Source organism: Diplotaxodon limnothrissa, linkage group LG22 (genome assembly GCF_057381915.1).
Source record: "Diplotaxodon limnothrissa isolate DT_005_m linkage group LG22, D_limnothrissa_male_GT1.1, whole genome shotgun sequence".
Taxonomy (NCBI): domain Eukaryota; kingdom Metazoa; phylum Chordata; class Actinopteri; order Cichliformes; family Cichlidae; genus Diplotaxodon; species Diplotaxodon limnothrissa.
This window is the reverse complement of record NC_140616.1, coordinates 28,011,464-28,033,171: the sequence shown is the minus strand read 5'-3', so window position 1 is coordinate 28,033,171 and position 21,708 is coordinate 28,011,464. Positions and strand designations below refer to the sequence as shown.

The following is a 21,708-nucleotide window of genomic DNA, read 5'->3' as shown; positions in this document are numbered from 1 at the left end:
GGTATTATGTGACAACAGATCTTATGTGGGTAAGAACAACCCCAGGTTTCTCTTCAGCACTGTATCCAGGCTGACAAAAAGTCAGAGCTCTTTTGAGCCAACCATCCCTTTAACGTTAACTAGTAATGACTTCATGAATTTCTTCACAAATAAAATTTTAATCATTAGAGAAAAAATTACCAATAATCATCTCACAGATGTAACATTATCTACAGCTACTTTTAGTACCATTGATATTCATTTACAGAATTGAATTCAAAATCCTGCTCCACACATACAAGGTCTTAAATAATCAGGCCCCATCTTATCTTAATGACCTTGTAGTACCATATCACCCTATTAGAGCACTTCGCTCTCGCTCTGCAGGCCTACTTGTTGTTCCTCGAGTATTTAAAAGTAGAATGGGAGGGAGAGCCTTCAGTTTTCAGGCCCCTCTTCTGTGGAACCAGCTTCCAGTTTGGATTCGGGAGACAGACACTATCTCTACTTTCAAGATTAGGCTTAAAACTTTCCTCTTTGCTAAAGCATATAGTTAGGGCTGGACCAGGTGACCCTGAATCCTCCCTTGTTTATGCTGCAATAGACGTAGGCTGCCGGGGGATTCCCATGATGCATTGAGTTTTTCCTTTCCAGTCACCTTTCTCACTCACTATGCATTAATAGACCTCTCTGCATTGAATCATATCTGTTATTAACTTCTGTCTCTCTTCCACAGCATGTCTTTTATCCTGTCTTCCTTCTCTCACCCCAACCGGTCGCAGCAGATGGCCCCGCCCCTCCCTGAGCCTGGTTCTGCCGGAGGTTTCTTCCTGTTAAAAGGGACTTTTTCCTTCCCACTGTCGCCAAAGTGCTTGCTCATAGGGGGTCATATGCTTGTTGGGTTTTTCTCTCTATCTATTATTGTACGATCTACTGTACAATATAAAGCGCCTTGAGGTGACTGTAGTAGGGATTTGGCGCTATATAAATAAAATTGAATTGAATTACAAAGCACCGCTCGGGTTCAGATCACCCTGTTTGTTTACTACTCTGCAACCATCTCATCCATAACTGCAATGTCCCTGGCAGTGATGGACAGGAGGTGTAATGGAGAGTGTGCTGCTTCCTCACTGCTTATTGGTGCTTGCATTTGTGATATGGGTGAGTGTGAGAGTGCAAATGTGAGTGGGAATTTTTACTTTTTTTTTCCAAATCCCTGTTCGAACATAAGAGTGTCCATAAGTGCATGTGGCACCAGGACGCTCTAGGCCGTAGGTCGATGATCGATTTTGTAATCGTATCAGCAGACCTGCAACCATATGTTCTGGACACTCGGGTAAAGAGAGGGGCTGAGCTGTCAACTGATCACCACCTGGTGGTGAGTTGGATCAGGTGGCGGGGGAGGACGCTGGACAGACCTGGTGCACCTAAACGCGTAGTGAGGGTGTGCTGGGAACGTCTAGCAGAGGCCCCAGTCCGCGAGATCTTCAACGCACACCTCCGGCAGAGCTTCAACAGCATTCCGAGGGAGACTGGGGACATTGAGTCCGAATGGACCATGTTCAGCGTCTCCATTGCCGAAGCTGCTGCATTGAGCTGCGGCCGCAAGGTGGTTGGTGCCTGCCGTGGTGGTAATCCCCGAACCAAATGGTGGACACCAGAGGTGAAGGGAGCCACCAGGCTGAAGAAGGAGTCCTATCGGGCTTGGTTAGCCTGTGGGACTCCGGAGGCAGCGGACAGGTATCGACAGGCCAAGCGGAATGCGGCTCGGGCAGTGGCTGAAGCAAAAACTCGGGTGTGGGAGGAGTTCGGAGAGGCCATGGAAAAAGACTTTCGGACTGCCTCGAAGAGATTCTGGCAAACCGTCAGGCGTCTCAGGAGGGGAAAGCGGTGCTCTACCTGCACTGTGTATAGTGCTGGCGGAGCGCTACTGACGTCGACTGAGAAAATTGTCAGGCGGTGGAAGGAATACTTCGAGGACCTCCTTAATGCTACTGACACGTCTTCCGAGGAGGAAGCAGAGTCTGGGGATGAGGGGAATGACCCGCCAATTTCCGGGGGCGAGGCCACTGAGGCAGTTAAACAACTCCTTGGTGGCAGAGCCCCTGGTGTTGATGAGGTCCGCCCCGAGTTCCTGAAGGCTCTGGACGTTGTAGGGCTGTCCTGGTTGACACGCCTCTGCAATGTTGCGTGGAGATCAGGGGCAGTACCTGTGGACTGGCAGACCGGGGTGGTGGTCCCCATCTTTAAGAAGGGGGACCGGAGGGTGTGTTCCAACTACAGGGGGATCACACTCCTCAGCCTCCCTGGGAAAGTCTATGCCAGGGTGCTGGAAAGGAGAGTTCGTCCGCTAGTCGAACCTCAGATACAGGAGGAACAATGCGGTTTTCGTCCTGGTCGCGGAACACTGGACCAGCTCTTTATCCTCTCCAGGATACTTGAGGGTGCATGGGAGTTTGCCCAACCAGTCTACATGTGTTTTGTGGACTTGGAGAAGGCATTCGACCGTGTCCCTCGGGGTGTCCTGTGGGAGGTGTTGCGGGAGTATGGGGTGTCTGGCCCATTGCTACGGGCCATTCGATCCCTATACAACTGTTGCAAGAGCTTGGTTCGCATTGCCGGCAATAAGTCGGACTCGTTCCCGGTGGGTGATGGGCTCCGCCAGGGCTGCCCTTTGTCTCCGGTTCTGTTCATAATTTTTATGGACAGGATTTCTAGGCGCAGCCAAGTGGCGGAGGGCTTTCGCTTCGGTGGCCTCAGAATCTCATCTCTGATTTTTGCAGATGATGTGGTTCTGTTGGCTTCATCGGGTGAGGGCCTCCAGCTCGCACTGGAACGGTTCGCAGCCGAGTGTGAAGCAGCGGGAATGAGGATCAGCACCTCCAAATCTGAGGCCATGGTTCTCAGCCGGAAAAGGGTGGAGTGCCCACTCCGGGTCGGGGATGAGTTCCTGCCCCAAGTGGAGGAGTTCAAGTATCTCGGGGTCTTGTTCGCGAGTGATGGGAGAAGGGAGCCGGAGATCGACAGACTGATTGGGGCTGCGGCTGCAGTAATGCGGACGCTGCACCGGTCCGTCGTGGTGAAGAGGGAGCTGAGTGTAAAAGCGAAGCTCTCAATTTACCGGTCGATCTACGTCCCTACCCTCACCTATGGCCACGAGCTGTGGGTAGTGACCGAAAGAACGAGATCGCGGATACAAGCGGCAGAAATGAGCTTCCTCCGAAGGGTGGCTGGCCTCTCCCTTAGAGATAGGGTGAGAAGTTCGGCCATCCGGGAGGGGCTCAGAGTAGAGCAGCTGCTGCTCCACATCGAAAGGAGCCAGCTGAGGTGGTTCGGGCATCTGACAAGGATGCCCCCTGGGCGCCTCCTGGGTGAGGTGTTCCAGGCATGTCCCACCGGGAGGAGGCCCCGGGGCAGACCCAGGACACGCTGGAGAGATTATATCTCTCGGCTGGCCTGGGAACGCCTTGGTGTTCCCCCGGATGAGCTGGAGGAGGTGGCTGGGGAGAGGGAGGTCTGGGCCTGTTTGCTTAGGCTGCTGCCCCCGCGACCCGGCTCCGGATAAAGCGGATGAAGATGGATGGATGGATGGATGGATGGATGAATTGAATTATGGAGTGGTGAACCCAAGTAGTAATATAAAGGCACTTTTTTGCCCCACCACCACCCCATTTGGTTCAAATTGTTGCCACCAGGTATGGGGGAGATTAGGAGAGAACAAAAGGCAGCCAACATCCAAAGAAGAGCTTTGACTGTCCTTCAAGAAGCCTGGAGAACTATTCCTGACTGCTTAAAAGAATTACAAGAAAGTTTACCTAAGGGATTTCGGGCTGTGTTCAATGTGCTGGCCACACTACAATTGACTTTCAAGCTTGTTATAATTGTATAATTCTAATATTTTAATGAATGTTTGCACATGCTTCAATAAATCGCTATCAGTGTTAGGAAGGTTACTTTTAAATGTATTCCACTACAGATTACAGAATACATGGCCCAAAATGTATTTTGTAACATATTCCATTAAGTTACTCAATGAGAGTAACGTATTCTGTATACTGGGATTATTTAATATATTGTCATGCTTTTTACAACTACATGAATGTACTATTGCTGTGTGATTTATTACTATTACTGAAGGCTACTCGCCATACCAATACCAACTAGATTTTTAAATCTTAACAAACAATGAGTAACAGTAGTGTGGACATTAGGTAAGGCTGCACTTTTTGCAGTGATTTCATATAAACAAAACTATTTCTGTATCAGTAATTTGTTTTCTTTTTAACGTCTGTTAATAATCATGTGGAACTGCACATGATTATTTGCAGCTAGCAGGTTGCTAATGCTATCCATCAAGTCTGAGAACATCATGTTAATCCCGAAGGCTGCTCCAAAAGTGATCAGATTATATTTTAAATATCTGTTCAATTCTCTTCCAAACCCCAGCTGTTTATTGTAAGTTTTGAGTGTTTACTAAAATAAAAATAAAAGCGTTCTAACATCTCACTTGTTTGTTTTTATTCAGGCATACATGTATACTATTTTTATTAAGAGGGATTAAGCTTGAGTTTCTGTCATGCAGTGATTGTGCTCAACTGTAGGAAGCTTATTAGACACTATGAAACAGACAATACGTAACAGCGAATTTTGCCAAAGTGCGTAAGATACTTTTCTAAATTATCTTTTCTTAAAGAACTCTACTACATCATGTCTAATTTTTTTGTGCGTCATGTGTAATTTCCATTGCAAATATTAATCTCACTTAAATCAGGAGGGGATGACAGTAAAAACTACAGACCTGTGATGTCATCAAGTACACTGCCGTTCCAATTGAAGAACGATCGCACTGCGTTCCTGGGAAGTCCAGACTCCCATGTGAACTCGCATTTTCGCTAGTCTGGACTTCGTACTTGAGTATTGAGAAACGGCCTAACAGTCTGCAGCCTATGAACTAACCTCAGCTAACGCCGTCTAACAATGTTAAGTTGCTGGTAGCCTTCATTAATAGTAATAAAAATCATACAGCAATAGTACATCAAAGATAATGAAGTTTCACCCATCCCATTCTTCTTATGAATTGGTGTCGGAATTTCCAACTAAGAAATGCATTCCTGCCTGTGGACTGCTGGCTCTGGGTCCATTGTGTAACTGACACCACCAGCATTAACAGGGCGCTTACATTAAAGCCTCTTATTGCATGTTTTGTTTGGGTTTCCAGCAATCAGAATCAGAGAAACTGTATTAATCCCAGATGGAAATTGAGATTAAAATTTTTTTTTGAAAAAGGGCTGCTCGCCTGCATTTAAGCACCAAAGTTGGAGAAGGGATAGAGAGGGATAGCCTAACATTGTATTTTAAATATGTAATGCCGGTACATGTATTCCGTTACTCCCCAACACTGATCGCTGTACCTATTTCCCTTTTTAAAAAAATAAATTACGCACAATTTCTGCATCTTTCACAGTGCTAGACTATAAATGACTCAATACTTTTGCACAGTAATGTATGTTAAAAGATGTACTTACTTAATACTCAAAACATTTGTGCTTGACAAGTATTTTAAAAACTATCCATGCAAAACTGTATTCTGTCACTTACTTCTGTGTAACTGTCACTTTACTGCTTATCTGGCTTGGTAAGACAGCCTCTGGAAGTGTATCGTACCCATGAGTAGCAAAGTAACTACTCAGAAAACTCTGAAAAATAAATAAATATACAGCAACAAATTGTTGCATCTTTAGAGGCCTGTGTTTTAAAGGGGTTAATGCAGATCTCATCAGGGAATAATCAATGGACAAACTTTAGTGATGGAGGCTGGGTCAGCTTTGGTTTTACATTTTCTCATCTCCAAAGAAAGAACGGTCTCAGTTTCAAAAAGTTGTAAACCATCCTTGCTTGTCTCTGGGTTGAAGCAGCAGCCACCTGAAAAAAAAGAAATATAAGATTGTCAGTAGCTTAACTGCAAGCTGCCCATGCATTATTAAACATAGTGAAAAAGGAACATTCTAATGAAATAAACCTTTTGATAAATGTGATGAAGTTAAAAAAAAAAAAGACCATCTATAAAACAGTGCTTATTAATAAAAGGTGATATATTCAAAGACACAGAATGGACATTTTAGATTTTGTTTTTTAGTAATTTTCACAAATTAAATACAACAAAATGGCTCCAGTGCAAATATCCTCAGCATTTCTATCACTCCTCACAATGTTTAATTGAGAAGTTTTGAGATAAACTAAATATGATATTTCAAGAAAAATATATACCTGTTGCAATGCTGATTCCATGTAGAATATTATTTTCTACTTTTCCAAGAAGAATCGAATCCACAACGACGTTAGATTTTATTAGGTTGATGGCAGCTTCATCTGGCTTGTTTAAAGACCTGGATAAATATACAGACATGTAGACAAATATAAATATACACTACCAGTCAAACGTTTGGACACACCTTCTAGGTTTTTCTTTATTTTTATTACTTTCTACATCGTAGCTAGATACTGAAGACATCAAATACATTATATAAAGCAACATATATGGAATTATGTAGCAAAGAAAAAATTGACGAATAACTCTAAATATGTCTTGCATTTTAGATTCCTCAAAGTAGCCACCCTTTGCTTTGTTGATAGCGCTGCAAACCCTCGGCCTTCTCTCAGTGAGCTTCATGATGCAGTCACCTGAAATGGTTTTCACTTCACAGGTGTATCTTGTCAGGGTTCATTTGTGGAATTTCTTGCCTTCTAAATGGCGTTGAGACCATCAGTTTTGTTGTGCACAAATCAGGTTGGTACACAGCTGACAGCCCTATTTGACAACTGTTAGCTTATTGGTTCTTGCCTAATATGAATTCTAAGTAAAGAGAAATGACAGTCCATCATTACTTTAACTTCCTAGGACCTGGCGTCCACATATGTGAACATCACATTTTGGGTTATTTAGACCAAAATACTCAATTTTGCTCCACAAGGGCCTGATATCCACTTACGAGGACATTATACTGCTACTGTTCTATTGAAATTTTAAACAAATATCCTCATATGTGGCTCTCATTTTTCTTAGAAACAAAAACAAACAGAAATCTGGTAATTCTTTGTTTTTACATTCATCAGGTCCCACTCAGCCCAAATATCAAAGAGAAATTAAAAATGCATGCTGTGGAAGAGTTCGGGTCTTAGGAGGTTAAGAACTGAAGGTCAGTCAGTCAGGAAAATTGATAAAACTTTGAAGGTGTCCCTAAGTGGAGTCGCAAAAACCATGTGCTACGACATAACTGGCTCACATGAGGACCACCCCAGGAAAAGAAGACAAAGAGTCACCTCTGCTGCTGAGGATAAATTCACCTGATTAAGATAAATGCCACACAGTTCTCTATAGCAACTGTTCAGAGGACACTGCACGAATCAGGCCTTTATGGTCAAATTGCTGCTAAAAAACCACCACTAAGGAAAAATGACAAGCAGAAGAAATTTATTTGGGCCAAGAAGCACAAGAAATGGACATCAGACAAGTGAAAATCTGTGCTTTGGTCTGATCAGTGCAAATTTGAAAGCTTTGGTTCCACACGCTGTGTCTTTGTGTGAAGCAGATAAGGTGAATGATGATCTCTACATGCATGATTCCCACTGTGAAGCATGGAGGAGGAGGTGTGATGGTGTGGGGATGCTTTGCTGGTGACACTTTTGGGGATTTAATCAAAATTGAAGGCACACTGAACCAGCATGGCTACCACAGCATCCTACAGCGACATGCCATCGCATCAGGTTTGTGTTTAGTTGGACCATCATTTATTTTTCAACAGGACAATGACACACACTCGGGGCTGTGTAAGGGCTATTTGGAGCAAGAGGGAGAGTAATGGAGTGCTGTGCCAGATGGCTTGGCAATCACAGTCACCTGACCTAAACCCAATCGAGATGGTTTGGGATAAGATGGACCGCAGAGTGAAGGCAAAGGGCCAAAAACTGCTCAGCATCTCTGGGAACTCCGTCAAGAGAGAATCCCAAAAGTGTGCAAAGCCGTAACCAAAGCAAAGAGTGGCTATTTTGAATAATCTAAAATATAAAACATGTTTTGAGTTATTTCACACTTTTCTGTTTACTACATAATTCCACGTGTGTTTATTCATAGTTTTGATGCCTTCAGTGAGAATCTACAATGTATATAGTCACGAAAGTAAAGAAAATACACTAAATGAGTAGGTGTGTCCAAACATTTCAAACATTAAACCCATTTGACCTTAAATGCAGGAACAATAACACATAAAAGACAATCCTACTGATGCATCTATCACAAGGCATGATGCATACAAAGAGATAAAACGAGACAAAATATGCAATTTATGCATCTATACCACTATACTCAGTGGTACAATTGGGCTTTAACCATTCAGAACAACATTTTTGGTTGGTGTGTCCATAAATTGTGGTCATAGTATTCCAGAACCTAGCTTGTCCTATAAAAAAAGGAGTGAGTATGGAGGGAGTAATGGTTTTAAAGTGGCAACATTACTGTCAGCTTAACAAACATCAGCAAACACGCAAACTCTTTGTATCCAGTTTGTACAGCAAAATAAAAACATAAAGTAAACACAAAATAACAACTATAAAACTAGTCAAGGTAACAACAGATTAAAACCCAGTTATAATGAAGGCTATGCAGTTCTGAACAGATGGGTTTCGAGACATGATTTGAAAACAGAAATGTGTGCGAGATACTCATTGCGAGATGGAGATGGAGAGGAAGAAGCGAGGTTAGACTTAAAGATAAGGACTCTTCACAGTGGTGTCTGACAAACCAGAAATCTAAATCTTACATGTCTTCATTTTTTAAAATCAGATATTTTATCTATATATAATGTGAAGTTATATTTTATGTGAAGTTTTGTTGTACTTTTTAATGTTAAATGATTGAATCCACAGATGTGACTTAACAGATTTTACTTTGAGTAATACCTAGGCTATGCACATGCACAAGTAACATTATGACCAAATATAGCTATCCTCAAAAGAGATGATATAACATTAAGTATATTAATTGTCCAATTTACTTTTATGTTCCTAACCCTACTTTTAACCCTTTATGGGGGGAAATAGCTTAAGGGGCGTTGTGTTGTTTTGCTTATTGACAAAAGCATGAAGTGAATGCTCAAAATCACAGAATGATTATTTCAATTAATAAGCAACAATAAACTATTAGATTATAGTTAACTTGCATAGTAAAGGAAATTTACCCAACATCATTTCCATCGGTGAGACATAGAATGCGGAGTCTGCAATCTGGGAATTTTAGCTTTACTTTGTTCAGCTCATTCATTCCGTGTTGCAGCGCATCATACAGCAATGTACGTCCAGATGCCTTAAGAGTGCGCACACGCTCCTAGAAAAGCGTGTAGATATATTTCATTTTTTCATATCATGTAGAAATTAAGAATATGCATTAACCTAAAGATTTACATTACAGGACTAAACATTACAGATTTAACACACAAAATGTTTATTTACCTTAAACTTTTCCAGTGTTTCTGTAAATGTGTGAACAGTTTTCACTCTAGAGTCAAATGTAACGAGGCCAATGACATGATGAAAATCATAAGCCATAGTCCTTGATGCAAAATTATCAAAAAGCTCCTTGACAGCATGGATTTTTTCTATTTCCACACTTCCGTAGCATTTCTTGGACATCGATGAACTTGTATCAATCAGTACCTAATGAAATAAAAGTGTAGCAACAATTTGTCTTTCCTTATTTAATCACTCATATTTTACAGACATACAAATCGAGCAATATGTAATATGTGTCACAAATTGTTCTGTCTCCAGTTTTATTCCTTTTCCCAGTTTGTTTCTTTCTTTTATATTTTAAGACTTTCCTTCCTTTTCTGACTTTTATTTAAACCCTGTCCTGCCACATGCAGTCTTTGTGACTCTTTGTGTAAAATAGATCACTGCTCTGTTGGCCAGAGGGGCCGATGGCGCGATATGGCAGCCTGGCAGTTCTGTCCCCAGGGCAGCTGTGGCTACAACTGTAGCTTGCCTCCACCAGTGTGTGAATGTGAGAGTGAATGAATAGTGACATTGTAAAAGCGCTTTGGGTTCCTTGAAAAGCGCTATATAAATGCAATCCATTATTATTATTATTATAGCATTAGCGCTGTCTGTTTACCTATTTTACTCAGTTTGCAACCAGTCTGTGACATTACTGCACCCACATGTATTGTCTGCTTTAGAAGATAATGTTTTGAATCTCCAAAACAAGAAGCTTAAGAATTTTAGGTCTCAGTAAACGTTCTGTAAACCATTTCTTACGTTACCATTTCCTTTTTGCATTTATTACCTCTACCCTTACTGTAAATTAGTTCCAAACTGACCCCTAAAAGCCTCTTAGTTTTTTTTTTTTTAAATCATGCCATTTACAGAAAGTACAAAGTGAAATGCTTTTTTTATATTCAAAGAATACTTAAACAAAATAGATTAAGCTATTTATTTAGTGCAAACCCCAATGTTATTTTAAGCATTTACAAAGTCTTATCCTGACCAACGATAAAAGAACAAGCAGGAATCAGTTAACAGAGTTTTCTATACAATTGATGCCTACAGGCTTCTATACTAATATTTATCAAAATGGCCAGGTGTAGGAAAAGAAAAAATGAGAACAGTAACCTAATTAAGACTGTATTTTCAAATAAAGGAAGTAGTAAAGAATTGAAGTTACCAGTACAGCTTCCTTTGGGGATCTTGTTGTGTCAAAAGAGAGGTCATCCCTATGGTCACCAGTTCTACAGGAATGTTAGGAAATTTCAAATTTTTAGAGTACTGTGCAAAAGTCCTGAGCCACCTGTCATTTCTTCATATTTAGCTACCAATGAGCAAAAAGTTCTTTCAATTTCTAGAAGAAGTCTTTAGCAGTGGCTTTCTAGTTTTCTTTGGAAGGTCTTTTAGTTTTTCTTTGGGCACTGGCTGCATTTTCTCTCATTTTTAATCTAGTCCTTGTATGTTAGGTCATACAGTGACCATTTATAAACTGTGTAGTGTCAGTGTAGGAGAATCTTCAAGGAGATACTTTTTACATTCTTTGAGTACATTTCAGAGCCTGTACTTTTTCACTTTAACTTGAATAAAGAAGTTGGTTCAGTACTTCAACTTTTACTGGAGTATTTTTTAGCATAGCTATCTGTACTTCTACTGAAGTAAACAAAGTCTGAACTTTTGTCAGTGCTACACATCACAGACAACTTATCAAAGAGCCAATTAAAAAAATTTATCTTTAAGGATAATAAGAGCTTTAAGATAATAAGATTACAATAGCTCTGACAGTAACTCAAAATAATATTTTTCATTAAACTATATAGATTTGTACAATGTTAAGAAAATAAATGACAATACTCACGAAGCTGCCAGTACATTCACATCAACATGCTGGGTTTTGCCATCCAGACAGTCAAAGACATCAATTTTTTCTGGAGTTAACTTATTTTTATTAAGATAAACACCAAGATTGTCTGACAAATGATAAAAACAAAAACAAAAAGTTGTTGTTTAATACAGAAGGAAAGAAATGTATCTGCAATTGGGTAATTTTATTCCAATTTTCAATTTCTGTATTTATGTGATTGAATTCTCTAGGTTTATTTTGTTTGTTGAGGGTTTTGTTAATAAAATACCCCCAAACACAAGTTTCTCTTCATGGATTTTTGCCTTCCATGGCTTCTTACCCTCTCTAAGGAAAACAAGACATGGGTCTTGAGTTCCTAGATCCTTCAAACGCAGCGGTGGAGTAACTTTGAGTTGAGGGAATGCTTCCATTTCCTTTACCATGTCTCCAAAGGTTTTCCCAGTGTTTATCTCAAAACTGGAATTTAATTACAAAAATTAATCAGCAGTTACTGGGTAACAAACATGGGTAATCAGAGGAAAACAACCATGGTGTTTTTTTTTTTTAAATGTAACTGTTATTCAGAAATCACTGTTAAATGTGTTGGGTTGGGTTTAATGGTTCTTGATTCATGTAACCACAAAATACCACATGGAATATACAGTATGTAGAAATTTGACTGCTTTTTTTTTTAGGTGTCTTTATTTGGGCTAATTTTGGTATATTTTAAAAATATGAAAATAATAATAATAATAATACATACTTCTGACCAGTCACACTGCCATGAGAAATCCAAAGATGATAGGTCGTAAGTGAAGGATGAACACTGAGCAGAATTTTCTCAATGTCAGTGGCTCTCTTGAGTGATGTTTCTTGTAAAACTTCTGCAGTGCAGTTGGGTATCTTCTCTCCATCTTGGAAACAGATCCATAAAGTAAAATCATTCTCTGATAAGTTACATTGGCACAAGAAAATGTGCTGAACTCTCCAAAGACTTTTACATTGATTAAGATTCACAAATATCTGCAAAATCTCCAACTTTGACACATATTCTGAACATAAAAATAAAAAAGGAAATCAGGAAAATGTGGTCATATAGCCTACTAGACGTTGCTGATGACACACGCTCTAACTAACATTTTAACCAGTATTAGTGATCCACAATGCCAGTTTGTTACCTTTTATTTTTTGCAGCACAAGAGCTCTTTCAAGGGCACCTGGTATTCCAGGTACAGTGACTGGTTCACAAAAACGTCTGCCTTCTTCATTATTCAGAAAATATGGCGCATAATTTTCATTTTCTGATGTTTCTTTCTATTGAAACGATACCAAGTTAAAATGTACAAAAGCATAGACAGCAACACTATCACACTATCCTTTCTGTTTATATTTTAATTATTATTATACATAATAATAATAATAAATTATATATTATATCCAGGACCAAGTCAACATATTCTGCAACAAAGTTATTACAGACAAAAAGGGATCTAGCAAAGAGAGATCATATAGGTCATAACAAAGGACATCATGACAGGGTCCATAAAAAACTGAACACTGTGACATGAGTTTTGTTCAGTTTTCATTTTGGTATCTTTTATAGGATTTAAATTACTATTTGGCAAGTAAAGCCAGCTAGTTGCTTTTAAGCAGGATACTGTAAATAAAAATGCCAGGCATCTGTTTAAATAATATTTTGCTCAAACCCAAATGTAAACATGTAAATGTTTTAGTGTGGATGAAATGAAATCTTTGCTTGCTGGCTACCTTTGCTTCTGACAAGAGATATGCCCAACAGTGTGTTGAATACTCAAAGACATCTTGGTCCTCGATGACTTTTCCCCCTTGTTTTGTTCCAAGACCTGGCAAAAGCTCTCTAAAAAGAAAATACAAGCCTTCAACTACCGCGATCTAACAAAAAAGAAAAAGAAAACATCACATGAAAGAAACTTATTCTGTAATGGTCACATGTGAAACAAACAAGAGGTAGTAAAAATTCAATTATATTCTTGTCATAGTTTACCTTTTGATTGCTGGATATACCTTCATTTTTACAAAGTAACTGGTACAAACTCTGGGCTAGTGGGTTACAGCCAGTTAGTTTTCGTATGTACCCAATCAGTTTCTTTTGGGAATCAACTGAAAATCTGCGTTGCTGGAAGGAAAATATTATTCAAAAATCAAAATCTCAGGTTATTCTTACACAAAGGAGATACTTCTAAAATATTAAAACAATGAAGACACCTGGAAGCTTTTGGGGTTTTTTTTGCAGATAATTAAAACAGAAGTATGTAAGCAGTAATCATATACAGTGGCTTGCAAAAGTATTTGGCCCCCTTGAACTTTTCCACATTTTGTCACATTACAGCCACAAACATGAATCAATTCTATTGGAATTCCACATGAAAGACCAACACAAAGTGGTGCACACGTGAGAAGTGGAACGAAAATCATACATGATTCCAAACATTTTTTACAAATAAATAACTGCAAAGTGGGGTGTGTGTAATTATTCAGCCCCTTGAGTCAATACTTTGTAAAACCACCTTTTGCTCCAATTACAGCTGCCAGTCTTTTAGGTTATGTCTCTACAAGCTTTGCACATCTAGCGACTGAAATTCTTGCCCATTCTGCACAAGGCCAACTTTGTGCAGTGCACGACTAATAGTTGTCCTATGGACAGATTCCCCCACCTGAGCTGTAGATCTCTGCAGCTCGTCCAGAGTCACCATGGGCCTCTTGGCTGCATTTCTGATCAGCGCTCTCCTTGTTCAGCCTGTGAGTTTAGGTGGACGGGCTTGTCTTGGTAGGTTTACAGTTGTGCCATACTCCTTCCATTTCTGAATGATCGTTTGAACAGTGCTCCGTGGGATGTTCAAGGCTTGGGAAATCTTTTTGTAGCCTAAGCCTGCTTCAAATTTCTCAATAACTTTATCCCTGACCTGTCTGCTGTGTTCTTTGGACTTCATGGTGTTGTTGCTCCCAATATTCTCTTAGACAACCTCTGAGGCCGTCACAGAGCAGCTGTATTTGCACTGGCATTAGATTACACACAGGTGTACTCTATCTAGTCATTGGCACTCATCAGGCAATGACTAGATAGAGTCATTGCCTGATGAGTGCCAACTGACTGCACTCAGACCAAAGGGGGCTGAATAATTATGCACACCCCACTTTGCAGTTATGTATTTGTAAAAAATGTTTGGAATCATGTATGATTTTCATTCCACTTCTCACGTGTACACCACTTTGTGTTGGTCTTCTCTGTATTTTTTGACATATGTGTCGGGATTATAGAGGAAATTAACATATATAGTTACTTCTACCAACACTAAATACAGTCACAGTATGATACAATGCTTACAATGACAAAGAGAGATGACAGGAGGACACTGATTCCTTTGCGGGTTTGTTGAATGGAGGGCACAACATCATCAATGAAGAATGCATGCGGATCAAACTCTTCCTCTGAAAATGTGGACATTGAGAAGTGCACTATGGACTCCTCTGTGATCCCACAACTTTCCAATGTGTTGCCAGTGCCAATTTCACCTCTGAAAATACGAAGATTGTATCATTATTTAACAAAAATGAATCCAAAATGCAGAGTACCCTTACTGCTTCCATAGAAATTAAAAGGGTAAGAGGTACCTGGATATTGATGTTCAAATACACAAGATTAATTGGTCATTATTAGTGTGACCACCTCTATAAAAGTGGACGATTTGGTAGTTTGGTTTGGTTATTAGAATTATTAAAAGAAGGGATGTTACACAGTGGTACCATGGCCCCTTTACGTGTTGCTGACATCAAATTGAAAATATTTTTCTACAATCTGACACATTTTGGAATTCCGGTTGTGCCATAACTGTACTCTTCTTTTTAAATACAAGGACATTTCCAAATGAATCCAAACTTTTAAACGGTAGTGTAAATAATGATTAAAGAATTGCTGTCAGTAAATTAAAATATATTCTTACTTGTATTGCAAGACATGTGCAGGGATTCCACTTTCATTTGCAAGCCTGATCTTCAGATTAGCTATTGTGTCAAGTGCCAAGTTTACTTTCACTTCGAAATCTCCCTGTATGAGAAAAATAAAGTTAAATGTCAGTGACCTGCTCCCACTCCTCTGCATATATTGAGGGAGAAATCACCATAAAGTGGAAAAACATGTTCATTTCTTGTCAGTCAGCTACAATGGCTGTACCATTTTCTGCACTTATTTGTCAGCTATCACTTTGCTATACACTATACACCACTTAAAAAATAAAGGCACACTAAAAAACACACCAGATCTCCATAGAAAAAAAATCATGCTGGCTATTTATACTGAAATGGACTTGGTAATGTGTTAGGATTGAAAGAATGCTACATCATTTGAAGAAAATTAATTATCAACCTTTCTGGCGCTTGTATCCGCGATCTCGTTCTTTCAGTCACTACCCACAGCTCGTGACCATAGGTGAGGGTAGGGACGTAGACTGACCGGTAAATTGAGAGCTTCGCGTTTACACTCAGCTCTCTCTTCACCACAACAGACCTGTCTGTCTTTCGATCTCCCACCTTCTCCCGTCACTTGTGAACATGACCCTGAGATACTTAAACTCCTCCACTTGGGGCAGGGTCTCGTCCCTGACCTGGAGTGGGCACTCCACCCTTTTCCGGCTGAGGACCATGGCCTCAGATTTGGAGGTGCTGATTCTCATTCCCACCACTTCACACTCGGCTGCGAACCATTCCAAGGCGAGCTTGGCCATCACCTGATGAAGCCAACAGAACCACATCATCTGCAAAAAGCAGAGATGAGATCCTGAGACCACCCAAGCCTTCCGCCACTTGACCACGCTTAGAAATTCTGTCCATAAAAATTATGAACAGAATTGGTGACAAAGGGCAGCCCTGGTAGAGCCAATCACCCACCAGGAACGAGTCTGACTTATTGACGGCTATGTGGACCAAGCTCTTGCAACGGTTGTGTAAGGACTGAATGGCCCGTAGCAATGGGCCAGACACCCCATATTCCTGGAGCATCCCCCACAGGACCCCCCAGGGGGCACGGTCGAATGTCTTCTCCAAGTCCACAAAACACATGTAGACTGGTTGGACAAACTCCCATGCACCCTCAAGTATCCTCGAGAGGATAAAGAGCTGATCCAGTATTCCACAACCAGGACGAAAACCGCATTGTTCCTCCTGTATCTGAGGTTCGACTAATAGACGGACTCTCCTCTCCAGCACCCTGGCATAGACTTTCCCAGGGAGGCTGAGGAGTGTGATTCCCCTGTAGCTGGAACAAACCCTCCGGTCCTCTTTCTTAAAGATGGGAATCACCATCTTTAAGAAAGGGGTGGTTCCCATCGAAGGGTGGCTGGCCTCTCCCTTAGAGATAGGGTGAGAAGTTTGCCAGAAGGAGCCAGTTGAGGTGGTTCAGGCATTTGACAAGGATGCCTCCTGGGTGAGGTGTTCTGGGCATGTCCCATGGGAGGAGGCCCCGGGGCAGACCCCGGACACGCTGGAGAGATTATATCTCTCGGCTGGACTGGGAACGCCTTTGTGTTCCCCTGGACAAGCTGGAGGTGGTGGCTGAGGAGAGGGAGGTCTGGGCTTCTCTGCTTGGGCTGCTGCCCCCGTGACCCGGCCCCGGATAAGCGGAAGAATGGATGGATGGATGGATGGATGGATGGATGGATGAATGGATAATTATCAAACTACTGACTGAATTCAAAGACACCTCGGAAAATAAGTGAAAAATTATACTGCAGCCTAGTCCATTTTGCTAATATTATATATTGGCAAAATTAATATATTGGTTAAGGACCTTCTACAGCCCTGTCCAGCTCTCCTAGAGTGACTGTCTGTCTCCTGGAATCTCTTCCATGATCTTGAGACTGTGCTATGAGGCACAGCAAACCTTCTGGCAATGACACATGTTGATGTACCATTGCAGTTGAAGGAGTTCAACTACCTGTGCAACCTTTGTGGGTTCCAGGTATCACCTCATGCTACCAGTAGTAACAGTTCGAAAGGATGAAGAGGAGAAAAAAGTACCAGTTGCCTCCACCTGTAAAACCACCTTGCCTCCACCTTAGTGTGGTCTCGCTGTTGTCCCTCTAGTACACCTGTTGTTAATTTCATAAATATCAAAGCAGCTAAAACTGATTCTTCTTCTTTTTTATAATTTATTGGCAGTTGGCAAACAGCAAAATAGTGCATTACCGTCACCAACTGCTGAAACTGAATAACAACCCCCTCTGTTTAAAAAGTGTTACCTTTTTGACCAGTATATCATGTAACCGACATAATAATTTAAATTTGTAAAAATGTTGACCTTCCAGAAACCAGCAGCAAAAATTGTGAGTTATCCTCTATTTTTCAATATCACTCATCTTGCTAAACTATTTAAAATGCAAACCTTTTACTTAACTCAGCTAGGCAAAAAAAGAGAATATGTATTAATTAAACTCACCTTGAGCATGATATGACATCGAACGGTATCGGTTCCCTGAGTTTCAATGACCCTTTGCATGAAATTTGTAGACGTTTCCAAATTCTTATTTGGTGTAAAAATAGCATAGATTACATCTCCACTTTTAATGTGTCTGTCTTGTAAAGACCCTGTAGATAAAATTAAAAAAAGTAGCCACTTTACATATTTAGTTTTCTACTTATTTCAAGCAACAACTTCTCCTGTGAGGTTTCATTTCTTGTCTAAATGTGACAATAATGTATGCTATTAAAAGAAGAAATCTTGCTTTAACAATATGTGTAACAACATAAACCATCTTTTGATGGGATCACACTAACAAAGATATGTGTCAATATGCAGAAAAATGAATGAATTAGTTGAAGTCCATACTACTCACTATATTCTTATTCAAACCTCATTTTGATGTTGCAGTGCTGAAAACATTAAAAACCTAATGAATTATAATTAAAACAACCCCGAGTTTGTTAATATCATCTTAGGAATGTGTACTAGGAAAAAAAGTGACTCTCATTCTCACTTAAGTCTCATGGACTGCTTGATTAACAGGCAATATGAATTCCCTTGAAGGAAAATACAGGAAGGAAGTGAAGTCAGTGTGAACTAAAAATGATAAATGCACATACAGGCCTTAGTTAAAAGTCATAACACTGAAATTGCCTCAACAGTCACTTATATGTTGTAGGGGATTTACTTTAATGTTGTTTTCATCCTTGTAAACTCACAAAATAGATTGATAATAAACTCTGGGAAACACTGCAAAAATTCAAGTCATGACATTGTTATGTTTTAATATTAGAGATTTTTCCTGGTAGTTCGATCTATGTACTGTACAAGTCAACTTAAAAATACAATGTTTATAGTTGCTTAAAGGTGGTGTATGCACTACATTGTGGTGAACTGGCAGAAGTTAAAAACAAAGGCAAGGTTTCCCAAAACTGAAAAATAATGTACATCTCAGATTTATTAAAAAAAGGCCTTTTTCAGCAAACACAAAATAGGTTTACAATTTAAAGCTGTTCTGCAGCAATGGAGGTTGATCAACTCTTGAAAGCTGGTGCCACTAATTCCTACATGAGTTCCAACTTTTCTGGATTACTTAAAACCCCCACTTTCTGCATAAAAGCAGTGTTGGAACACACTGTGGTACTATACCCTCGTGAGCATCAGTCACAGGACAACAGCTTCAAGCACAGCTTAATAGTGGTCAAGTCTCAGTTTTAACTGCGAAGAAAAGAGTATGCAAAAGCCATTTACACGTTTGTTTCCCTTATGTTTATTTTATTCTTGATCTAGTTAGCTTTTCTGGTAAATTCTTCATATAAACATTTCCTGTTTTAGTTCCTGCCTCTAGTTTGTTTTCTTATGGATAAGGTTTGTCATATTTCTAGAATTTTGCCTGTAGTGCTCACTCTTGAATTTGTGAGCACTGCTAACTGAACATCTGAGTATGATTTTAAGCATTTAATAAAGATTTTGATTTCACACTTGGTGCTCTTAACTAAACTGTCCCATTGTATTTTTTCTATTGTATTGCTATATTATACTACTATATATTTTGAATAGACATTTTCTTGTCCTATACAACGTTGCAAAATGAAAGAATACCGTGTCATTACCTTTTTGAATCCTTAACTCTAAATGAGCTTACATGTGTTAAAGAAAGGATCATCTGTCAAAGGCATTCCATCCACTGTGTAGAGACAGACACCTCTGGAGAGATCAACACTTTCAAGGTGACAAATCCTCAACATTAGATCTTCAATTGTGTTTTGTGCTGGATCCATATCTGCAAGTTTAATATACCAACATCATAAGTTAACCATTTTGATATTGGTCTGTCAAAAAAGTTTATACTGACTGCTAAATGGAAAGTATGCTCTAATTTTGCCTTGCTAATTAAGTATACTAATGTGACTATTGATAAAAGATCAGATTTTTCCCTTACCATCAGCCATCAGCATCATGTCTAAGCCTTCAGGTCATTGTAGTCTAAGGAGCTTGGAAAGAAAAGAAAAGTGTCTGGACTTCTTTAAGTTTCGTGAAGACGTTTTACCTCTTATCCGAGAAGCGTCTTTAGTTCTAAGTGCAATTAATGGAGAGTTCCAGATTTTAAGCCCTACGGGAGTGTCCCCAAGAGTGACCTTTATCCTTTAGGTGCAGATGAAAGTTTACTCTTTCGAGGATGTTCACATTTTGGACAGAGAAGACAGATGGTTTGAAAGAGGAGTGAAAGAAGCCATTTATGTCACTGTGAGCGACCATCTTTTAACAGAGGAGGTGGCTTACAACACCAACTGTCTGCCATCTATAATCCAGCGCCATCTGACCTCAGTAAATCACATAATAGGGTGGGGTTAGGTTTTACAATGGGTTCACCCGAAACCTTGGCTGATTGTGACCCACACCCGTTTTCATACCTTGACTCATGTGATTAGGCAGAGGATCCATAGGGGGCCCATGACCCTCTTGAGAACACTCCCATAGGGCTTAAAATCTGAGACTCTCCACCAATTCATGTTAGAACTGAAGAAGCTTCTCGGATGAGAGGTGAAACGTCTTCAAGGAAACTTAAAGAAGTCCGGATGCGTTTCTTTCTAAGCTCCTTAGTCTTAATGCATGCTCAATCATCCAGGCAAGGAAATCCCCAAAAGATGATTCTGTTCATCTGGACCTAATGTTTTCAGTGGGAGAAATGTTTCATCACTCATCCAAGTGACTTCTTCAGTTTTAGCTAACTGCAGATTTCCCCAACCTTATAAACAGTACATTTGCACATTGAGTGAAACTAGCACCACTGAATGAACAATGCTGCAGTTAGTAGAGACTACAGAATTAACTTGGATGAGTGATGAAACATTTCTCCTACTGAAAACACTACATCCCGATGAACATAATCAACTTTTTGGGACCAAAAAGTGTCATACATATAATAGTAATAACAGTAATAATAATAATAATAATAATAATAATAATAATAATAATAATAATAATAATAATAATAATAATACATTTGATTTAAAAGCGCCTTTCAAAACACCCAAAGACACTGTACAGAGCATATAAGACAGGCATAAAAACAGGAAATAAACACAATAAAAAAATAAAGTTTAGGAGCATGGAGAAGTTATATAGAGTAGGCTATCTTGAACAGGTGGGTTTTGAGGGTGGACTTAAAAAGAGGGAGTGAAGTGATGTTTCTGAGGTCAGGGAGAATTCCAAAGTCGAGGGGCAGAGCGACTAAAAGCCCTGCCCCCCATAGTAATAAGACGAGGGGTAGGAACAGAAAGAAAAAGAGAAGAGGAGGATCTGAGGCACTGGGATGGGATGGAGATCCGTACCAAATCAGAGAGGTATGGTGGGGAGAGAGAATGAATAGCCTTAAATGTATAAAGGAGTAGATCTTACCTTTGATGGATTTTGGTTCAGTTGGACATTTGGGGTATGTGTACAGCAGATTCAAGGTCTTCATGGACTTTTGCACAGACCTTACAGCTGATTTTTCTGGAGCTCTAAATCTGCTGATTGTTTTTTTCATCTCAAAAAACCGATTCTTTTCCACTTGACTTAATCCTGTTTGGAAATATACATCTATATTAATCAGATATTTTTAAAATGGAAACAAATAGCAATGATGTGTAAATACTGAAGAAACAGTTTCAAGCATATTTATAATATTTTCAAAATATTTATTCACTTTGGGTATGAAAAACAATTATACAAAAATGTTCAGCAGTTTAACGGATCTAAAGGTATTTCAACAAAGGGATGAAAGGTGTGAGATCCCCTAGTGAAAAAATATAACTCAATAGTGAAAAAAAGGACTTGACATCTAGCCTTCTCGTGGTTAGAGAAACACAGAGTACTA

General features: G+C 39.8%; 1 protein-coding gene across 1 annotated transcript in view; it reads right to left on the bottom strand.

The window, feature by feature from the left end:
* LOC146610091 (uncharacterized) overlaps window positions 1-21,708 on the bottom strand; it is a 42,892-nt gene that overhangs the window by 19,593 nt on the left and 1,591 nt on the right. The window contains exons 3-19 of the mRNA XM_085346238.1: window positions 21,249-21,413; window positions 19,492-19,629; window positions 17,823-17,971; window positions 15,334-15,437; window positions 14,718-14,907; window positions 13,377-13,508; window positions 13,121-13,264; window positions 12,532-12,667; window positions 12,117-12,267; window positions 11,694-11,830; window positions 11,369-11,480; window positions 10,694-10,757; window positions 9,484-9,687; window positions 9,213-9,358; window positions 6,247-6,365; window positions 5,780-5,901; window positions 5,578-5,675 (exon numbers count right to left, since the gene is read on the bottom strand). Of these exons, the coding sequence (XP_085202364.1) occupies window positions 5,578-5,675; window positions 5,780-5,901; window positions 6,247-6,365; window positions 9,213-9,358; window positions 9,484-9,687; window positions 10,694-10,757; window positions 11,369-11,480; window positions 11,694-11,830; window positions 12,117-12,267; window positions 12,532-12,667; window positions 13,121-13,264; window positions 13,377-13,508; window positions 14,718-14,907; window positions 15,334-15,437; window positions 17,823-17,971; window positions 19,492-19,629; window positions 21,249-21,413 (2,311 nt within the window). The remainder of the gene's footprint in view (window positions 1-5,577; window positions 5,676-5,779; window positions 5,902-6,246; window positions 6,366-9,212; window positions 9,359-9,483; window positions 9,688-10,693; window positions 10,758-11,368; window positions 11,481-11,693; window positions 11,831-12,116; window positions 12,268-12,531; window positions 12,668-13,120; window positions 13,265-13,376; window positions 13,509-14,717; window positions 14,908-15,333; window positions 15,438-17,822; window positions 17,972-19,491; window positions 19,630-21,248; window positions 21,414-21,708) is intronic.